The following is a 21,475-nucleotide window of genomic DNA, read 5'->3' on the forward strand; positions in this document are numbered from 1 at the left end:
AAATTAGTTTTAGGAGATTAAATTAAAAAATTTATTAAAAATATAAAAACTAAAATTTGCTAATAGAAATGTACGGATTAAAATCGAATAAACTTGAAAGACAAAAATGACCATTTAACCCAAAGAAAAAAAAGGGGCTTTAAATAGAGTTTGTGGGAGGACTTAGAAGAGAGATTATTATTATTATTATTATTATTAAAATAGTATTATGCAAAGAGGTTAGAGCTATCCAATTTTTATTTTTTTAATATTAAAAAAAAAAAAAAAAAAAAAAAAGGATTTTGTATTGTTATCTCCTCCATCAAGCATCTCTAACCAATAAAAGAGGAATAAATTAATAAAAATCAATCAATCGATCGAATCAATCAACTAATTGCGTCTTCCCCTCCTCCTTTGTTCTGTCCTTCGTTAAATCGTACCATATTTATTACACCAAAACAATGATCAAAAGTAATTCAACCAATAATATTCAATCAATTTCTACTCCCTCAATCCTCCCTCCTTTCCCCTTTCGTCCCTAAAATCTCATACAATAAATTGTCCAAAGCTCACCACCAATAAATGGGTGGCGTCGACAACGGTGAAGAACCCGAAGCCCTGCCGTTCATCGTCGAAACCCTTTCGTGCTCCCACGACCAGGCTGAAGAACAATTGATTCAGAGAAATGGTAAACACCATCCAAATTTAGGACAACCATTTAGTTTTTGGCTTTTTTTTTTTTTTTTTTTTTTTTTTTTTTATACATCTTCCTTTACGATAGTTTTCTTTGTATAAAACAAAAAATAGGGGATTTGAGAACGGCCATCGCTCATATTATTACCGGAGTGATCGGTGCTGGCGTGCTGTCTCTACCATGGAGTGTGGCTCAGTTGGGGTGGATCGCCGGTCCTGTGCTGTTGGGGGTGGTTTTTCCCACGGTGACTTCAGTATTGGCGTTTCTCTTGTGCGATTGTTATCGGTATCCGGATCCGGAAGTTGGACATTTCAGAATCAAATCCTATCCTCAAGCCGTGAAGTTGTATTTAGGTTTGTATACCTACTTTCTCTTTCGTCTCGTTTTAAAACACACTTTAAAAATTATTTTGAATGGTTGTCAAATGTTCCAATTTCTTCTAAAATGATTTTTTCTTAAATTAAACACTTGAAAATATATTCCAAACATGCTCTTTTTCTCTCTATATTCTTTTCTTTATAAGAAAATTTTCAAAAATAGAAAAATAAAAAAAATTATTTATATAAAATAATAAATATTTAATTTTATTTGATAGAGAGTAAAAGAAGTCTATCAATGTCTATTAATGATAAAAACGGATAGAAGTTTATTAATGTCTATTAGTATTTTTTTTTTCTATTTTTATAAATAATTTGATATTTTTTTTATATGTGATTATTAATTAACATGAGATAGAAAGATTTGTACTCTAAATTTTTGTTAAGAAAACACTCTTTCACAATTGAGCAAAACTGACCTTTTTTCTTTCTTTCTTCTTGTTAAAAGTTGGTTAACATTTCTTTTTCATAAAAGACAATTAAATTAATAGGAGGATTATGGGAGCCTTGTTATTGATTAATTTGGAGTTACTTCTTCTTTTATAAGTTTGGTCAAATAACTTTTTTTTTTTCTTTTTTCAAAATAAAAAAAAATCAAAGTAGTAGGAGGATAATGGAAGCATTATTATTGACTAATTTAGAGCTACTTCTACGATTTTCTTGTCCCCTTTTTATTTAACATCTATGTCATGGCTATTTGATTTATATATATATATATATATATATTAACGAAGCATTTAATTTTAAAAGAAATTGGGTGTTTGAGTATTTTAGAAGTTTTTCAAACGTGATTAGATTTAAAAATTACTTTTAATTAATTCAAGGTTGACTAAAACATTCGCTACTTAAAAGGGAATAAAAAACAGGAGGATTGGTATGGGAATAATGTACTTTTATAAAACTTATGAGTTTTTATCCTAACCATTCTTTTTATCATATTTGGAGTGGGAGATTCAAATCTATCTCAAGATCGCTAATATAAATTTTAGGTTAGTCGAGCTATGTTCATATTGACGTCTTTATCTAAGTTTTCGATAAATCATACAATTCGTGAAATTTTACTTCTCATCCATCCATTTGATAATCATTATGTTCACAAAAGATAATTTTATTGAAGTAATTTTCTTTTTAAAAATAATTGATTAAAAATTCAGTTGTTCCTTTAACAAATGTAAAAAATTCCTAATTAAAAAATTGGAAGGAATAAAATATAAATTTCAACAACACAAAATTAGTTGAATTAAACAAAGTCGTTATCACAGTGGATTATTAAAATTTTGTTTTCTTAAACATGGGTACGATATAAAGAAACTTTAATTTCATCATTAAAAACTACAATATTATATTCAATAATTTCAAAAGATACCTTTATTTTTTTAAAAAAATAATACTAATAAAAAAAATATGAAAGCACGTATTTAAGAAGGGAGTACTTTGTCTACATTTGATGAAATTGATAATTAAAGAAGTCGTCAATACCAGCTCAATCAACATAAAATGTATATTATTAACTCAAATATTGAGGTTTGAAATTCCACCACATATTTTTTGAACTTAAAAAATAATAATAATAAATAAATCAATCAATAAAAATTATAATGGACGATTATTATAACTAGTAAAACTGCTGAAAAATATTTAAATATAAAAAAATATCACAATTTATCAGTAATAGATAATTATAGACATATTGGAGTATGATACTGATAGATGTCTATTAGTGATTTTATTTTCTATCATTGATAGATGGTAACATTTTGCTATATTTATATATAAATTGACTCATTTTCTTATATTTGAAAACAATTCCAGTGAAATTCTAAAGTTTGACGATATATTTAGGAGAAAAATGGGAGCAAATATGTACGGTGAATGTGATGATCAGCTTCTGGTTTACAGACGTTGCCTATCTTATAACCACAGCTAGCAGCATTCGGTAATAATTGTTTTAATTTACATTTTAGTCCCTATGTATTTTTTCTATTTGGTCCTTATTGTTTCAATATTATCTATTTAAACATTTTTCAGTTTGTCAACTTAATAGAAATTTCTTGGGGTTTCTTCCCCCTTTTGTTGACTTTTTTTTTTTTTTTTTTTTAATTTCATCCTTATTCTTTCGCTTTTTTAGTCTTAAAACATATATTTATGATTAAGCATTTTCAATAAAATATTAATTATATTCCTAAATTTTGAATGTTATATAAATTTTTGAATTAATAATTGTATTAATTTAAATCTTAACTTATACACTCTTTATTACATCTCCATCTTGTTAAATATCATGTGAGACTTATAATTTGACCTAGCATTCAAATGCTTTCTTAAGAAAAGATTAAGATCATTCTAAAGAAATTGTGTGACTTAAACGAATACAATTTTTAAAAGTCAAGTGGTTATCGAACAAGATCATACATATTTGTTTTTCTGTTTTTCTAAAAAAAATGGAAATCAATGACCAAACATGAAACTCAAATTGATTATCAAACGAAACGTTAAAGATAACACAAACATGAAAATCAACCAAATGATCATGTAATCCAAAACAAGAAGAGTGAGTTTTAGGACCAATATTAAATGTTTGAATTTCTCTGAGGATGTTTTGTTTTTATTTCAGGGCAATTGAGAAGCTAATTTGTTACCATAGAGAAGGGGATGAAGCTTTCAATTCATGCACTGTACAAGAGGACAGTTCTTATCAAACCATAATATTTGGAGCTGTCCAAATAATGTTGTCCCAAATTCCAGACATGCACAACATGGGATGGCTGTCCATTTTTGCCACAATCATGTCATTTTCTTACTCAACCATTGCCATTGTTCTTGGGCTTTCTCAAGTTCTAGGTACCCTTTCTGTTTCCTCAATTATGTCTTTTTTTTTTTCTATGCACAATATGAATACAGTTATTTGATAAATAGTCCAAACCAAAAATTTAAAGAATTAAAGACATGTTTATTTTAATTTTTCATCACAAATATATGATGACATGGATATGATGTTGGTTTTAAACTGACATCATATCTAAATGTCATCGTATAGGTGCTGATATTAGAAATTGATGTCAGTTGTCTATCATAACTAATTGTTATCATATATTTACGATGATGGAGTTTTTTTTATGCCAATTCTTTACTCTCATTATAGTTTAACCATCATCATATCTTGATGATATCTGAAATGATGACGGTTTATATTATATTGTCATACGTCGGTCAAAATTGTTGTAGTGATGCCTATCATTTTTTAATTTATTTAGATGTTTACAAAAACTATTTACATGAGACAAAACCTCATAAGAAACTATGTGACTATTTACATTGCCATATATAGTTTAAGAGAAATAACTCGAGTATGTTATAAGAATTATGAGGTCTCCCCTATCTTTCTAATATGTGATCCTCATCCTACCCTTTAAGATGATGTTGTTTTTGTATTTACCTTTTTGGAGTCTTTTGTTTTTTGAAACCAAATACTCATTTGAACCTCGTGGGCTCTAATACCAAGCGAGCTAAACATGACGTTTCATCTCACGAGTCAGGATCCTTTATGGGACTAAATACTTATTTGAGCTTCATGAACTATGTAACCGTATTAGATTAATATAGAGTTTCATCTCAAAATAATTGACAACAAGATAAGTAATCAATACATTTGATATAATATACTTAGTAGTTTTCTCGTTTCTCAATATATGATTAGTTTCGTACACTATTTTGATTTTGATTTGTTTTCGAAATATTTTCTTCTCTTTTCTGTATGTTCACTTATGGATAATTGTAATTGGTAAAATTTTTAAGAACAATAACCAAATGTATAATATCATTTAAAAAAAATTGCAAATATAGCCAAGTCTATCAGCGATAGACTTCTATCGTTGATAGACTCTTACCAGTGATATGGTCTATCACTGATAGACTCCTACCAATAATATGGTCTATCACCAATAGACTATTTAAATTTGACCGTATTTGTAATTTTTTTTTTTATATTATGTCATATTTGCTAATACTTTGGGTCTAATGTCTATATTTGCAACTGTCTCTTCACTCATTGTTGAATTCATTGGTGTTTTTGTGGTTGAAAACCAATTTCCTCGAAAATATTTCACTATATATATGAAATTAGAATAAATATATAATTATAATTAATCAATTTAATTATGTCTCATTTGATAACTATTTTATTTTTAAATTTTTTTATTTTAAAAATTAAACTTATATTAACACTACTTCTACTAATGAGTTTCTTTTTTTAGATATCTATCTTGACAAAAGTTTTAAAAATCCAACCCAAAATCTTAAAACTAAAAAAATTGATCTTAAAGAACTTGTCTTTGCTTTTCGAATTTGATTAAAAATTCAAATATTTTCTTAAGAAAAAATAAAAACCATTTAACAAATCGAAAGAAGCTGCAAATAAGGACACGATTTAAATAAAAAACTAAATGGATATCAAAGAAGAGATTTAAGTTTTTGATATAGTTGAGACTTAAATAAAATGACATCAAACAGAAGGTCTTGAGTTCAAACAATTCTTTAGATTGTTATTTTCTCTCCAACTAATATTAATCGCTCACGAGTTGAGCTTCGTGAATGAAATGGATATCCAATCTATACTATTAACCTTTTAAATTGTGTAGTTAATTAATTACTCTTTTTCCTCTCATGGCTCATAAAAGCTTAATTGTTGACAGAGAATGGTAGCATCAAAGGCAACATTTCAGGAATCCCTGCTGCCAATCTTACTGAAAAATTATTTATAGCATTTGAAGCTATTGGAGATATTGCTTTTGCTTATCCATTTACACTTATTCTTCTCAATATACAGGTCATCATCTCCTCTTTCCTTCCCTTTAATTTAAGCTATAACTTTTAATTATAAAGTAGAAGATGCTTTTGTACTTATTTTTAAGATGATGTTCATGTTTTATTTGAAGAAAAATCTAGGTTTAAATCTAATCTTTACTCTTTAAACTTAATTTTATGGTCATTATTATGTGTGTTTAGTTTTTAGAACTATTAACTTTTGTTATATTCATTAATTTATTCCATGAAAAGTATTATTTCATTACTTGTCATTAAAACTAATTTCATTAATAATTAGTTAAGTTGCTAGTTTAATCTTTAAATTTGGATGCTTTAAGTTTGTGTTCAATAGATTTGTCCTTGAACTTTTTAAAATTATTGTGTGATAGTTCTTTTGAACTTTTCAATTTTACGTCTAGTAGATTCTTTTTATATTTAAAGTGTTCTTTTAAAATATATATATATGTGAACCAATTAGACATATAATAAATAGATAGCCATAGTGTAATTAGATAAAAATTTAATTTTATGTTCCCCTAATAGGCCCGTAAATTTGAAAAAACATATATTTAATACGACAGTGTTCTTTTAGACACAAAATTAAAAGTTTGGAGGCCTATTAAACCGTTTTAAACTTGAAACACCGTAATATACTAGCACTAAGCCATTTGGCTCATCATCTAATAAATGACTTAAAGAATAATCCATGACAAGGGATAAACTATATAGCCATTTTTATACCAAATTCTTGAAATCTAGAAAGTTTGTGAGAGGAAAATCCTAATATGCCCACAGAAATCTATTAAACAAACCATGTCAAAAGAGGTTAGTAGATCTAGATCTACCTAGAATCTTAAGTCGACCGAAAAATTTAAGCTGATGAGTGAAGACAACTTTAATATAAAATCTAATATTCTCCCTCACTCGTGGGCTTGAAATATGAAGAAGAGTCATGTAAGTAGAAATTAATATTAACAAAAATTCATGAACCAACCTATTCTAATACCATCTCAAATAGAATTCAAAACATATATAGTCGAGTTATTTTTAAGTAAAAAATAATTAAAAAAAAGGGAGAATTGGTGAATTGATTAGGATACATTGAAGAGTCCACCACCAGAAAACCAAACAATGAAGAAGGCTACAACAATAGCCATTTCAGTGACCACATTGTTCTACTTGTGTTGTGCATCCTTTGGATATGCAGCCTTTGGTGATGCCACTCCTGGAAATCTCTTGACTGAACCTGCCTTTTTTCACCACTTTTGGCTTCTTGCCTTTGCTAATGCTTGTGTTGTTCTTCATTTGTTGGGAGGATATCAGGTATGTATTCTGTTATTTCACGTTTGATAACGTTCTTGTTTTTTTTTTTTCCTCTTTAATTTTACTTATTTCAAAAAATTTAAATTGGGTTTTTGTTTATAGTTCAAGTTAGCTAAAATCCATGTTGTATTTAATTTTCAAACTAAAATGCCTAATCAGTTTGTAAATTTTTTATTTTGTATCTAATAAATTTTTAATTAACTTTCCATTTTGTAACTAATAGATTCCTAATATATTCGATTTTTTAAAAGAAATATTAGTTTATAATTTGATCTTTTAGACGATGTAAGATTATTCTAATGAATCCCTAAATTTTCAATTTTGAATGTTCGAGAGTGATTTGAAGTGGTTAAAAACAAATTTTTGTTATGTTCAAAATCACTGTAAAATATATATTTAATCACTATTTTTTACACTTCGAAGTACAATTTTCATACTATTAAAATTGATTCTATATGATTAAAAGCATTTTTCAGAGTGATTTTGAAAATGACAAAAATGGTTTAAATTATTTTAGAATTATTTACTAGATAAAATTGAAAGACCTATTAAATACAAAATTCAAAATTTTAGGAAATCTATTAGACAAATTGAAATCTTAAGGATCTATTTAACAATTTTAAAAGTATATGAACTTAATTGACATAAAATTAAAACATTGCATAATAAGTTCTTGAAAGTGCGTTTAATTTATTCTTTTCAACTTTCCATTTTTCTTTTTCTTTTTCTTTTTTGGCTTTTTAAAAAAAGTTTAAGAATATATGTTGGTAACTTTTTAAAGTTCACTAACCTATCTAATATAAAATTACAAGTTCAAAATTTATTAAATAATTTTGAAAGTACACAAGCACAAAAGTTGTTTAACTAAATTTGTAATTTAATTTCTATATAAAACTATTAAAAAAAAGTTGAAATTGAAGTTTTCTCGAATAACCAATTAAAAGTGTATCTAGAATGCATTTTCAAGTGTTTAATTTAAAAAATTAATCATTTTAGATAAAAAAATGAAGTATTTGACAACCACTCAAAATAATTTTGAAGAATTTTTTAACCATTTTTATAAAAAATATTTATAAAAAAAAGATTTTTTTAAAAAATATATTTTTTTTCTCAAATCAATCTAGAAGGATGCGGAATCGGTGGACTGTTTTTTGATTTATAAGAATTTCTCTATCAATGTTGCTAATTAGTATGGTTGATTTCAACTTGCACCATCACCCTATTCGATTACTAGTTTCGTTTTCAGTTCCTACGTTAGATGGTAAATTTTTGGAAAATATCAATATAATTATATCTCAAAACTTTAGATGTTATATTAATTTAAACCGTAAATTAATAATGGTATCAATTTAAATTTTGAATTTTTGTGAGCGGGTCAATTTATCCCCTCCATTACATTTCGTTTGAAAAATTCTCATGTAATACTTCTAATTGCATCAATCAAATCCCTAAGGCCCCATTTAATAACCATTTTGTTTTTTGTTTTTATTGTCGAAAATTAAGTCTTAATTTGTTATCTACTTTTAAGCAGTGGTTTAGAAAACAAAGCCAAATCTTGTGAACTAAAAAAATAGCTTTCAAAAAGTTGTTTTTGTTTTTGGAACTTAGCTAAGAGTCCAACCATTATAGTTAAGAAAAATGCAAATCATTGTAAAAAATGAGGATGAAATAATAGGTTTAATTTTAAAAAAAAAAAAAAAAAAAAAAAAATGATTACCAAACGGGGGCCTTAATTCTTAAATTTTAGTTAATAATGATTAGGTCTTTATTTTGCTAGTATCATTTTGTATTTGAGCATTAGTCTCATTTCATTACCTTAATGAAGAGGCTTGTTTCTTAAAAAAAAAAAAAAAAAAAGCACCAAATAGTTAACAAACAAGACCTTGTTAGAATTTCATGGATTTACTACATACAAAATGGAAAGTTACCATTTTGACAAAAAAATTAAAAATTCAAGATCTAAACTTATAATTTAACTAAAACAAAATTATTATCGAACGAGGTCAATATCATTATCATAACTCGGTTTTCGGTTTTTCTTTTACATATTTATTGTGAGAAATGATATAAATTCCTCTCAACTTTCAGATTTACAGCCAGCCAGTTTTCTCAATTGTTGAGAGATGGACAAGAAGGAATTATCCAAACAATAATGTCTTTATGAACAGACAATCATCCATCAAACTCCCAATGTTGCCTGCCTTTAAACTACATCCCTTCAGGCTGTGTTTCAGAACAGCCTTTGTTTTATCAACCACTTATTGTGCTGTGCTTTTCCCTTACTTCAACCAAGTTTTGGGGTTGATTGGGGCTTTGAACTTTTGGCCTTTTGCCATTTATTTTCCTCTTGAAATGTTCTTCAAGCAAAGGAAAATTAGGGCTTGGACAAGGACATGGATTGCTTTTAGGGTTCTTAGTTTTGTTTGTTTTCTTGTCACTGTTATGGGATGTATTGGCTCACTTGAAAGAATCATTAGTACTAAGTTTAGCTAAAGTAATTGAGAATAAGAGAATACTTTTGTTTTTCTCTTTTTTTTTTTTTTCCTTTCATTGTGTTTCTAAGGTTGTTAATTATGAGAAAATATATATAATTTAATTTGTGGTTCAATATATATATAGTAGTCTATTTTTTTCTTTCTTTATCGTAATTGAGTAAAGATGTGTTTGAGAATGATTTTAATGATATTAATTTATTAATAAGTGATTCGTTAAAAATGATTTCAATAGAATCAATTGTTTTTCAATTATTTTAGGGCATTTTTGGTATTAACTTTTAGAATAAGTATTTTAAGCTAAATTATTTAGTTATAATTAGTTTTGTAAAAGCGTTATAAACCATGTTAATATAATTGGTTCCATACTAAGTGATTTAATTTAATTCAAAGTATTATATTTAAATGATTAACCTTTGTTTTCAAAGGTAATTTTAGAGCCATCAAATAATAGGAAAAAAATGTGTCACCCTATTGAAAAGAGATTTATGATCAGCAGATATATTATTTTTAGACAGAAAGAAATGTTTATGCAGAGGGAAGAAGTGATTGTTGAAATTCCTAAGAACCTTACCACTAGAATTGAGATGAAGAATCCTAAAAATTCACCTACACAAGACAACCCTCATGGTGATTCAAATGAGAAAAAGGATACCATAGGTGAGCAAGTTGAAAATGTTGAAGCTCAACCTGATTTGAGCTAATACTTATTAGCTATGGATAGACAAAGAAGGGCAATTGTTCCTTCAGGTAGGTATACTAAGACTATCTATATGAACCTAGTTTTGAATACTATTGTGGTCCCAAGTGACCAAGAGTCAACTACTTTTAATGAGACAATGAGTTACCCTGAAGCTAGAAGTTGGATAGAAGTTAATGTAGTAGGATTATGATAAATTAGGGTATTATGGTCAAATCCTTAATTGATTAGGATTGGGATTAGTTTCCATGATTGATTAGAATTAAGATTAATTTCCTTGGTTTATTAGGATTAAGATTAGTTTCTTTGACTAATTAGGAGTAGGATTAGTTTCTTTGATTAATTAGGAGTAGGATTAGTTTCTTTGATTAATTAGGAGTAGGATTAGTTTGCTTTCCAATTCTCTATAAATAGAGAGATTGTCTTCTTGTATTGACAACTTTTGATTCATAATAAAGACTTTGATTTTATTATTGGAGATTTCTTTTCTTTTATCTCCTAAGCTACATCAATTTGGTTTCAGAGCATCCGTCTGGGTCAATGTTGGCTGCCGCCGGTGGAAGACCGAAAAACTCTTAGCGACGTCGATCGCAAGAGGGAGCTTCGTGAGTTGTGTTCATTGTTGAACAGTCCACATCTATATAAGAGGAACCCTTTAAATTTTAAGAAAGGAAGAAGATATCGAGTTTTTTTTCAAGAGTTTGTAATAATGGACTATTACTGATCAAGTAAGACGAAAAGACAAAATATAGCAGTTGTTATAGGCAAGAAAGTCAAATTTCCTCCCAAAAGCTGTGTTGGAATTTTTAATCAAATGATTCAGAAGAAGAATTCCAACATAATAATTCCCTCCATGCACAATTTTCTCAAAGAACCTATCATTATCCACATTTGAAATTTGATTATAGTGATTCTAGCGATTCCGATGAAGATTCTAATGTAGTTTGGAATGGAATAACAATGCGACATTATCAACAAAGAGTCTGATGATCCAATCAATCCAGTTTCTTAAGAAATCGATGTAAGAATTGGAAGTTAGATGATTCAGAGTGTGAAAGAAATCAATGTAAGAAATGGAAGTTAGATGATTCAAAGTGTGAAAGAAATTATTATCATCAACATCAAAGAATACCTATGAATCATTCCAACACAAATTTAGAGGTCGAAACATTTTCAAGAAAACAAAAATATTCAAATAAAAACATATATCAAGAGGACCTTCGAAAGAGAATGAATGAAATTTGGATTCTTTTGGAAAAAAATTCAAGAAAGGCGTAATTATAATCTTCAAGATTTTTCAAGAAACCATCAAGAATCACATTTAGTCAATCAAGAAGATCAATAACTCATCCAAATGGGTTGTGAAATTACGAAAAAAAAATGAATGGAGTAGAACAAAAGAAAAAAATCAATTGAAGACGGGTTGATTAAGAAAGGTAGAAAGATCGAAGAGGAGCTTGTGTTGGAAGAATAAAAAGTCGATGGGACTAATACATTCGAACCAGATGATGAGGAACTATTAATTGATGAAATCAACGATGGAGGTGTTAAGAAGATGAAGCCACTGCAAAGAATGTATCTAATTGGTCAGATCAATTAACTGAGCCACACAACCAACCACAATTACCTCCACCGCAAGAGAATAGAGTGGAAGTTAGCCTTGACCACCAAGAAATACAACAAGAGAATCAACACCACCTATGTTATACAAAAAATGTCCAAGATTTACCAAGAATCGTTTAAGAACAACCAAGATCAAGGTTATATTAGAGGAAATACTGGGAGGATGTGAATTCTTTAAATGTGGAAGAAAAAGATACTCTTGGGCAACCTAAGTAAAAGAAAATTGAAAATGTTTTTCCTCTATTCCTTAAGGAGTCCACATATAATTTAACAACAAAGTATTTTTTATTCTTGGGCTCATTGATGAAAGTATTGATGGAAATAATTTTCCCTTTTAAGAATCATATATTCGATATATTAACGTGGTTCGTAAAAAAAATGGTTGTTATTGGTGCCTGGTGTTTAGAGATGTGTCCGTTTGAGTGGTTTACTTTTTTATTTTTATCTTCAATTTTGTTTTAAAACTTGAAGAAGAGTTTTTTTTTTTAGGGATAGAATAATGTAGCAGGATTAGGATAAATTAGGGTATTTTGGTCAAATCCTTAATTGATTAGGATTGGGATTAGTTTCCATGATTGATTAGGAGTAGGATTAGTTTCCTTGGTTTGTTAGGATTAGGATTAGTTTCTTTGACTAATTAGGATTATGATTGGTTTCTTTGATTAATTAGGATTAGGATTGGTTCCCTTTCCACATCTCTATAAATAGAGAGATTGTCTTCTTGTATTGGCCACTTTTGATTCATAATAAAAACTTTAATTTTATTATTGGAGATTTCTCTTCTTTTATCTCCTAGGCTACATTAGAAGTAATGAGTGGGGAGATGAAATCACTAACTATGAATGACACTTGAACCCTAGCTCCTCTTTCTAAAATATGCAAGTCAATAGCATTCAAGTGAATCTACAAGCTAAAAGAGGGTGTGACAATTGATCAGAAGCCTAGTGATAGCACTGGAAACATGCTATTTTCCTCTACTTAACTCGGGGTTGTTAAGCTGCTTAATATGTTTAATTCGATTGCTTTGTAGGACTCGAGTGTACAAGCATTCAAATGAAGCATCCAGGACAAAAAGACGTTAAGATGACCAAGAAAGAAGCCCATTTGAACAAAGGACGAAAGAAGACCAACTCATTAAAGCTCTCTGCCCTGTCAAGCATTCCAACAATCCTCCAAAGCTTAAGCCCAATGCTCGCTCATAGCTTGAAGGAAGTAGGCTCAAGTGCAGGGCAACGCGGTAATGCTCTCCCTAGTGTTGCATAGCTCTGAAGATGGAACAATGCCACCGTTCCAACGCTCAAGTCCAATGCTTGAAGGCAAAATGGTAGCGTTGCAACACTACGTAGTTTGACAGACAACCCTCCTCCGCACGGGCAACCAAGTGTTGGGGGCAAGTGTTGTGACGCTTTCTTGACGCTCAGGTTAAGCACGCTGCAACGTTGCACGCTCTCCTATCGGATTTTATGTCCTAAAACTCGTGGTATGTAAACAATGGAGCTTATTTTGAAAATTCAATAAATGTGTTATTGAATAGATCTATTACTTAAATAGAAATCCAATTAACCTAAAAGTCCCTTGACTATTGAATGAGTACTTGAACTTTAAGTGGAGACATAAAGGTGGATCAGGTTCGAGTAAATAGTCAAAGTGATCTATAGTACATGGATAAGGTTGGGTACCTTATTTTGGTAACACTATTGGATACGGAATGCTCTATAGTTATTACAAGGAGTTGTAAAGTACTACAAACGAAGTGATCCTAATTCGTTCATGTTGGACATGAGGAGTGGGGGTGTCCTTGTGCAAAAGAGTTTATACAAGATCGAACCACGAAATGAGTCACTCTTACTTTATAATGTTGTTTACTGTTTAAGACTGACTATTTCAAAGCAATGACCTAGGTAACTTAACTTTAATCTTAAGCTAACTATGAACTTTTATTTATTCGAGATTGCTCTTAGATTTGCATAGGTGAGGGTTGGCTCAACAGCGCCGACTCAATATAACTGTCATTTCAGGGGTAAGACTTGGATCGATGAATATTATCTTTCTTTGCTCGGGTCGTGGGCTTGTACGATGATGCATTCCCGAAGTCCAAACACCTAGATCTAAGACCAGACTTGTGGCTAAAGACTTTACACAGAGAGGGCATTGATTACACAGAGATATTTTTACCAATGTTTAAATAAACCTCTATCAAACTTCTATTGTAATTGGTTGCTCGGACTAACCTAGAATTAGACCAGCTAGATGTCAAGACTGCCTTCTTACATGGACATTTAGATGAGACTATATATATGTGGTGCAACCTAAGGGATTTGAGGTAAAGGGGACAGAGGACCTCTATTGTCTTCTAAATAAGTCTATCTATGGACGTAAATAGTCCTCTAGATGCTGGTACATAAGGTTTAATAACTACATAAAAAGTATTGGGTTCCAAAGGAGTGCCAATGATATATGTACCTATGTCAATTTATCTTCCTACAAGGACAAGATATATCTACTTCTCTATGTTGATGACATGTTGCTAGCAGGGAGCTCTAAAGAAGACTTAATTCATGTCAAAGAACTCCTAAATAGAAAGTTTGGCATGAAGGATATGGATCAGCTTAGAAAGATCCTTGGGATTGAAATAACAAGTGAAAAAAATTCTTTTATTCTAAACATCAGTCAAGCTAATTAGTGTGAGAAAATTATCAAAATGTTCAATCTATCCAATGTCAAACCTGTGACTATCCCTATAGCACAACATTTTAAGTTGTCTTCAGTTAATTCACCTACAGAAACTGACTTGGAACACCTAAAACAGATGCAAACAATACCTTGTAACCAGAAAATGGGTGGTTTGATGTACTTAATGATCTCAACAAGACCAAACCTCTTCTATTGTGATAGCTTAGTAAGAAAATACATGTCTAACCCCGGTAGAAGACATTGAGAGGCCACTAAATGGATACTAAGATATTTAATATGGTCTAAGAATGTTAAGCTAACCTATCAAAGCATACAAGAGGCAAATCTAGAGCTATATGCCTATGTTGACCCTGACTTTGCAAGGGACTTAGACAAGAGAGGTCCGTATCAGGCAATATTTTCTTACATGGCCTTAATTTGCTAAGTTGAAAAGGTAATTTACAGTCAATCACCGCGTTATCAACTACAGAAGCAGAGTACATGGCACTAGTAGAAGCAATTAAAGAAGGATTGTGGTTAAAGAGCTCGATGGTAAACTTTGGTATATCTCAATCAGTAGTTGGAATCTACCATGACAACCAAAGTGCTATCCATCTTTCCAAAAATCCACAATACCATTCAAGAACAAAACATATAGACATCTAATACCATTTTGTTTGAGATAGAATAGAAAAGGGAAAGATCGTGGTGCTAAAAGTTCATACCTCTGAGAATGTAATTGACATGCTCACGAAGCCAATTCCTAAGCTCAAGCTCCTCAAATCTCTTAAGCTGATCAATTTCTGTTTACCTTAAAAATGGTGAATACAAGTCAGATCTAGAAGGAGAATGTTACATGCATAGGGATCAAGGTGGAGATTTGAAGAAATTTTATCTCCAATGACTCTATTTTTAAAATAACAAACTCTTGTAATAGATTTACACCATATAAATACAGATCTATGTAAAAGAGAGAAGTAAGAGTGTGAAATCTATATTAGAGAGTTCTTATCATCTTTATAAGCCTTCTAATAAAACAATCTTCCCCTTCACGTGGATGTAAGTTGCTCAAACCGAGTCACGTAACCCATAGTCTCTTCTTTTCCTTCTTCATTCATGTGTGTGTTGTTCTTCGATTCCTTTGCAAAAATGCCATAGAAATAAAAAGAGAGTTGGAGAGATTTGAGAGCTTTTTCATACTTGAATGTTAGAGAGAAGGAGAGTAGAATTACCTTTCTACATAGACTGAAACGAATCAATCTCTCCCTCATGTGGCTCAAGGATCTCTGCAACGTGGCCTCACAGAAGCCACATCTGGCAACTACGTCTCTCGCTTTGGATCAACTTCTCCACAAATTTAGGCCTGCAATCAGATTAAAAGCCCAACAAGCAACAACTTACATGTTGCTAAAACTTATTTTTCAACGACAATATTAACACCATTGTAAATTACCCATTAACAATGCCTAGAATGTTGCCAAATGTGAGATTTTAGTAACGCACACGTGTCAGTAAAACTAATGTTTTAATGGCGCACAAAGAACGTGTTCTAAAAGTATTGACTACGAAGATACAGCAAAGGATACAACGATGCATGCTTAGGCGTAGCTAAAACATTTAGCAGCCTTTTTCAGCTTTTAGTAATGCTTTTTTTGCACCACTGAATGTGATCTGTCTTGTATTTTCGTGGCGTTGAAATGTTGCAAGGCAGCACCATGGCGTCAACATAGAACCCAACCTTAGGTTGTAACGCTGCACTCGAGATGTAAGGTACTGCAACCCCACTTTTTTCAGCTTCTTAGCCCTATTTTCTCTCCTTTTTGCATGATTGCCCCAAAGTCCTCATATTTGAACTTTTAAACCAACTTTTATCCCATTTCTTCACAACTTGCTCGTGTAGCTTGGCTTCCTAAAACTTACAAAATTAAACACATTAAACCATACTAACAAGCAATAATAACTCTAAATAAGAAGCAATTAAAGCACTTTTCAAGTGTTTTTCACAAATATGTCATTAACCTATTTTAAATTTTAAATTTTTTATGAAACTACTAAACACGAAGTTAAAATTTTAGGATTTTGTTAGGCATAAAATTTAATTCTAAATCTAATAGATTAAATAATAATAATAATATAAGGGACTTATTAGATAGAGAGTTAAAATTTTAGAGACCTTTTTTACACAAACTTAAAAATTCATAGACTAAACTTGCAATTTAACCAGCATGTATAAAATTATTATCAAATGAGGTCATATTCAAGGTTCGAAATATTGATGTCAATCGAGGTCTCAATTTTATGAAAATATAGATGAAAATTTTGGGAAGCTTTATGGAAATTGATTGAAATTGTATAATTAGTTAATGAAACTTTGATTGTGACTGAATTATACTATAATTCACCATTTTTAATTATCATATCTATAAGGTAAAACAAATTTTAGATGCATATTGTAACATATGCGTATAAATGTCGATGCAAGAGCAGAAATTTTAAAAAAAAATTGAAAAATAATTACAAAATAATATCAAATAAATGAAAAAATAATTACAAAATAATATCAACTCACTACTACAAATTTGGCCTTGGTTGATGGACAAAAAATGTCAAAAAAAATGTCTATATTGATGGGCAAAAAAATCAAGAAAACCAACAAGAAAGTTTAACCATCAAGAAAACTAGTTTTGTTGACGGCCAAAAGACATCACAAAAAACCTTTTTGGCCATCAAGAAAGGATAATTTGACGTTTTTTGCCCATCAACTACATGAAAAAAATCGTCAAGAATAATCCTTTTGTTGATACTTTTTGAATGTCAAAGTAAGGTAATATTGACATTTTTTGTCCATCAACTATTTTTTAAAAAACGTCAAGAAAACCTTTTTTATTGACGTTTTCTACATGTCAAGAAAACTGTTTTATTGTCTATCAACGGATTTCTTATATCAACTATACACTTTTGTTGACTTTTTTACTGTCAACTGTACCAATTTGAAAAAGAAAAAAAAAGAAAAAAAAAAAAAGGTCATTGAGACCCCTCATATATGCAACTTGTAATTGACCCTAAACAAGCTTTTAACCTAAGATTTGCATTTACACCAAAAAAGCAACTCATGCTACCTTTGTCTTTTTTTCAGAATAATCATTGTACCTGATCTATACTTTATACACAAACAACAAAATACACCAAATCACTTACATAAAATTTGTAGCACAACTACAAACCAACAATAACACCACTAATAAAGTTTGTCTTCTCAACCTGTATTAATAACTAACAAATATCTCAAATCACTTAAATAAAATTAGCTACACACCTGCAAACCAACAACAATACCACTAACAAAATATATTAATTCTCCTATACCAACATTTACAAAACCAACTCAAATTAGATGCAATTTTTGTCAATAATCAAATAGCATAAAAATGTACTAAACAATCCAACTTATTAACTTGGAATTTTAAATAATATATTACTGCAAAGGAAAAGAGGAAAATATTAACCAAAGTTCTTCCAGCTCGTAGGTTTAAATACATGAATTGAATGATAGGGAGATTAAAGAATCAGCTTGGCACTTAAATATGGTTATTATGAGGGAGATTTGTAAAAAATAACATGTAATTTAAGTGGACCAAGCCCAATGACATTTTGATAAATAAATCATTGTGGCATTTATGTAATTAAAGCCCAATGATAATTTTAAAAATAATTCAATCTTGTCAATTGTAGTAGGGATGTACATGGGTTAGGTTGAGGGTATTTTTCGGACCAACCCGAATTTTCGGGTTGGTTGGGTTGGCAACTCAAAGAGCCCAGGTTATAAATTATTTTTTTTCTTTTTAATTAAAAATATGTAAATTTATATACAACACATGACTAATAACTAAAATCTCATAAAATTCAAATGCTAAATACCAAATATATAAGATATTTATTGCAAACTTCAAATAAAGACAAATATCATAATAATTTTAAATATATATATATTTAAAATTCACAAATTAATCAATACAAAGTAATTAAATTTTAAATAAAGAGAAATATACATAGTATATTTTATTTTTATATATATAATTCGAGTTGAATTGGGTCAACCCAAATTTTTTATAGCCAACGCACGACCCGACCCGACCCAACCCAACCCAGCAAAAATAGAAAAAATTTAACCCAACCCAATCCAAAAATAAAACTAACTCAACTCAACCCAAAAACAAAATTAACCCAATCCAACCTTTATATTTTAGGTCGGATAGTCTTCGAGTGGTGGATTATTTGAACATCGTAAATTGTAGGGTTTCATCGTGAGATACAACTTTAAGGGGGAAAAGTGTGGCAGTCGTGACATAAACACCATCTTAGAGAGAGAGAAATTTCTGCAGAAAGAGGAAGCCGTGTTTTTTGGGTTTCTCGGTCGGAAGACGTCGACGCTGGGGTAGTTCTCAGCCGTGCAGTCCTCGTTCAGCGGAAGGTGTCAAACGGTCTTGTTTTCGACCGTGTGTAGTCCGCTCTGCAGTGTTTTTCCAACCGCGTGGTCTCCGATTGAGGGGGTTTCGTCCGGCGTGTGGGCTTCAATTTCAGGGGCTGATTTCGGACGGGTTTGGTTTGCGTTTCAGAGGCTATTTTTCAGCGCGTGGTCTCTTGGTATCCGTTGGTGTTTTGGCCGGAAGTGTAGTCGAATTTGGCAGTGTTTTGCTTGGCAAAGAGGCACAAATGGTTGCTCTTGCTAAATTTCTGTAATTTGTAATATTGATTGCTCTTAATAAAATTTGATTCAAACTGGTTCTCAGAGTAGATTTAGACCAAATTGGTTGAACTAGTGCCTTTCAAATTTTACAATGAAGTAACATGTTCATCATTATCCTTAATCGTTCTGTCATGCTTCCTATATGGGTTTTCAATTTTGAATAATTGCAATATCCATCTTCCTAAGTTAATATCCTGAAAATAATCCAAGGTTTTAACGTTAGTCATAATGATTATGAAAATGAGACATAAACACATAGATATATCAAGAAACTTACGATGGACTTTGATACCTAATCTTCCAAAACACAACATAAATCCATTGTGAATTTGTGCTTTTTAAGAGGTGGTTAAGAGCCGAAGTTACCGAGCACAGTAATTAATAACTTAAAGAGTGAACGACAACTTGGGGGTTATGGTGGATGGACGTCAAGGGTGGCAATGCTCTGCATTCGTGGGTTGCTAGGCACGAGGTAGAGTGAGAGAGACAGAATCGAAAACTTACCGGAGGCGGCGTGAGGGTGGCAACGACGGACAGTCGCTGTGCAGATGGCGTACCACAATGTAACATATTCCAAGTAGTCATTATCAATGGCGAGGAGGCAACGTGGAGGGTTTGCAAGCGAGAGCTCGATTTGGGGGGTGGGGTCTCGCCTGCTGAAGAACAAGAGGGAAAATATTATATACTTTCCTAAGGGATTTGAGATTGGAAAAGAAGTTTGAGGCCCAAAACGATATCGTTTTGGGCCGTTTCTTGATAAGCTTCGCAAATCATTAGTAGCACTTGTCTTGACCACCCACGCCAAAATCGCTCATGATTTTGATTTTGGATTGCATGGGTAGTAATATATCTTTCTTAACCGGTATTGACCGTCAACGAAGGTTTTTCTTGACGTTTTTCAGCTGTCAACGAATTCAAAATTTCAAAAATCATCATTTCGACAAAACTTACGTATTTTTGTATCAAGAAAGACATTTTTCTTAATGTTTATACACGTTAAGTTAAATATAAATCTGTCAAGAAAGATATTCTTCTCGATAGTTTTTTCACATGACCATCATGAAAACAAAATTTTTTGTGCGTCAAGAAAGGCCAAATTTGTAGTAGTGACTATTGGTTAATTACAAAATCAAAGACGTGAAATATTTGCATAAAAAATAATTGTAAATTGTTTATTATCAAATAAAATGGATAAAATGAAAAATCATAACATTAAACTTATGTGACATAACATACTACGGATATCAAAATCATAACACTGAACATAAGAGTGATATAGAAAGTAAAACATAACACAACATGATGGAAAGAAGAAAAAGAAAACTTTGCATGATATATAGAGTTGAGAGAAAAGTCACATCAATTCAAATTTAAAGTGAAATGATGTAAAAATTCTCTCGTGAAGTGAAATTAAGTTGTGGTATGACGAAGGTGCTAAGAGAGTGTCAATTTAGTTGGGATTCTCTGGTGAACCTACTGACCCAATATGTATCTTTCTCCAAGAAAATTCAATGAAAAAAATATTTGAATGAAGTTAAAATATGTGGTTACTTTGAAAATACAATATTTTATGGTAAAAGAGAGGGAAAAAAACTTCCATTGAGCTAGCCATAGTGGAAAATTGCTCGAAATTTCGGTAAGGGAATTTTCCCTCAATTTCTCCAAATTTCTTGAAATTTCAATATTTCCTTCGAAATTTTGGATTTTTTTTTTTTTTTTTTTTTAAGCAATTGACTATGCTAGTCCAATGGAAGTTTTTTCTCTTTTGCCATAAAAAAATATATATATATTTTCAAGAAACCACATATTTATTTTTAACACTCAATTTTTTTCATTGAATTTTTACATCATGTTATCTCAAATTGGATTGATGTGAGTTTTTGTTTCTTATACCATCCAAAGCTTTCATTTCCAAGAAATCAAAATTGAGAAATAACATATATTTATTTTGAACTTCATTCAAATCTTTTCCATTGAATTTTCATATCATTTAACCTCAAACTTGAATTGATGTGTGCTCTTTAATGTTCCTCTCATTTTCTCTCAAGCTCTATCTACTAATAG

The 21,475-nt window shown here is 30.4% G+C and overlaps 1 protein-coding gene and 1 long non-coding RNA gene across 2 annotated transcripts; one reads left to right on the plus strand and one right to left on the minus strand.

Annotated features, from left to right (window-relative positions):
- Positions 1-314: 314 nt before the first annotated feature.
- Positions 315-9,714, plus strand: LOC120085009 (probable amino acid permease 7). Its single transcript, XM_039040825.1, has 8 exons — positions 315-450; positions 481-667; positions 787-1,026; positions 2,893-2,986; positions 3,665-3,891; positions 5,742-5,875; positions 6,949-7,176; positions 9,265-9,714. Exons 2-8 carry the CDS (start codon positions 562-564, stop codon positions 9,667-9,669), a joined length of 1,434 nt encoding a protein of 477 aa, XP_038896753.1. The 5' UTR covers positions 315-450; positions 481-561; the 3' UTR covers positions 9,670-9,714.
- Positions 9,715-15,597: 5,883 nt separating this feature from the next.
- Positions 15,598-20,060, minus strand: LOC120086931. Its single transcript, XR_005484385.1, has 3 exons — positions 19,916-20,060; positions 15,897-16,579; positions 15,598-15,803 (listed from the first exon to the last, which is right to left on the minus strand). It is a non-coding gene; the product is annotated as an uncharacterized LOC120086931 (long non-coding RNA).
- Positions 20,061-21,475: the final 1,415 nt, after the last annotated feature.

Source organism: Benincasa hispida, chromosome 9 (assembly GCF_009727055.1).
Source record: "Benincasa hispida cultivar B227 chromosome 9, ASM972705v1, whole genome shotgun sequence".
In the NCBI taxonomy this organism is placed as follows: domain Eukaryota; kingdom Viridiplantae; phylum Streptophyta; class Magnoliopsida; order Cucurbitales; family Cucurbitaceae; genus Benincasa; species Benincasa hispida.

Coding starts and splice junctions, on each gene's coding strand:
- LOC120085009 (XM_039040825.1), top strand. CDS start 562: ATGGGTGGCGTCGACAACGGTGAAGAACCCGAAGCCCTGCCGTTCATC. Junction 668..786: donor ACAATTGATTCAGAGAAATG/GTAAACACCATC, acceptor AACAAAAAATAG/GGGATTTGAGAACGGCCATC. Junction 2,987..3,664: donor ACCACAGCTAGCAGCATTCG/GTAATAATTGTT, acceptor TTTTTATTTCAG/GGCAATTGAGAAGCTAATTT.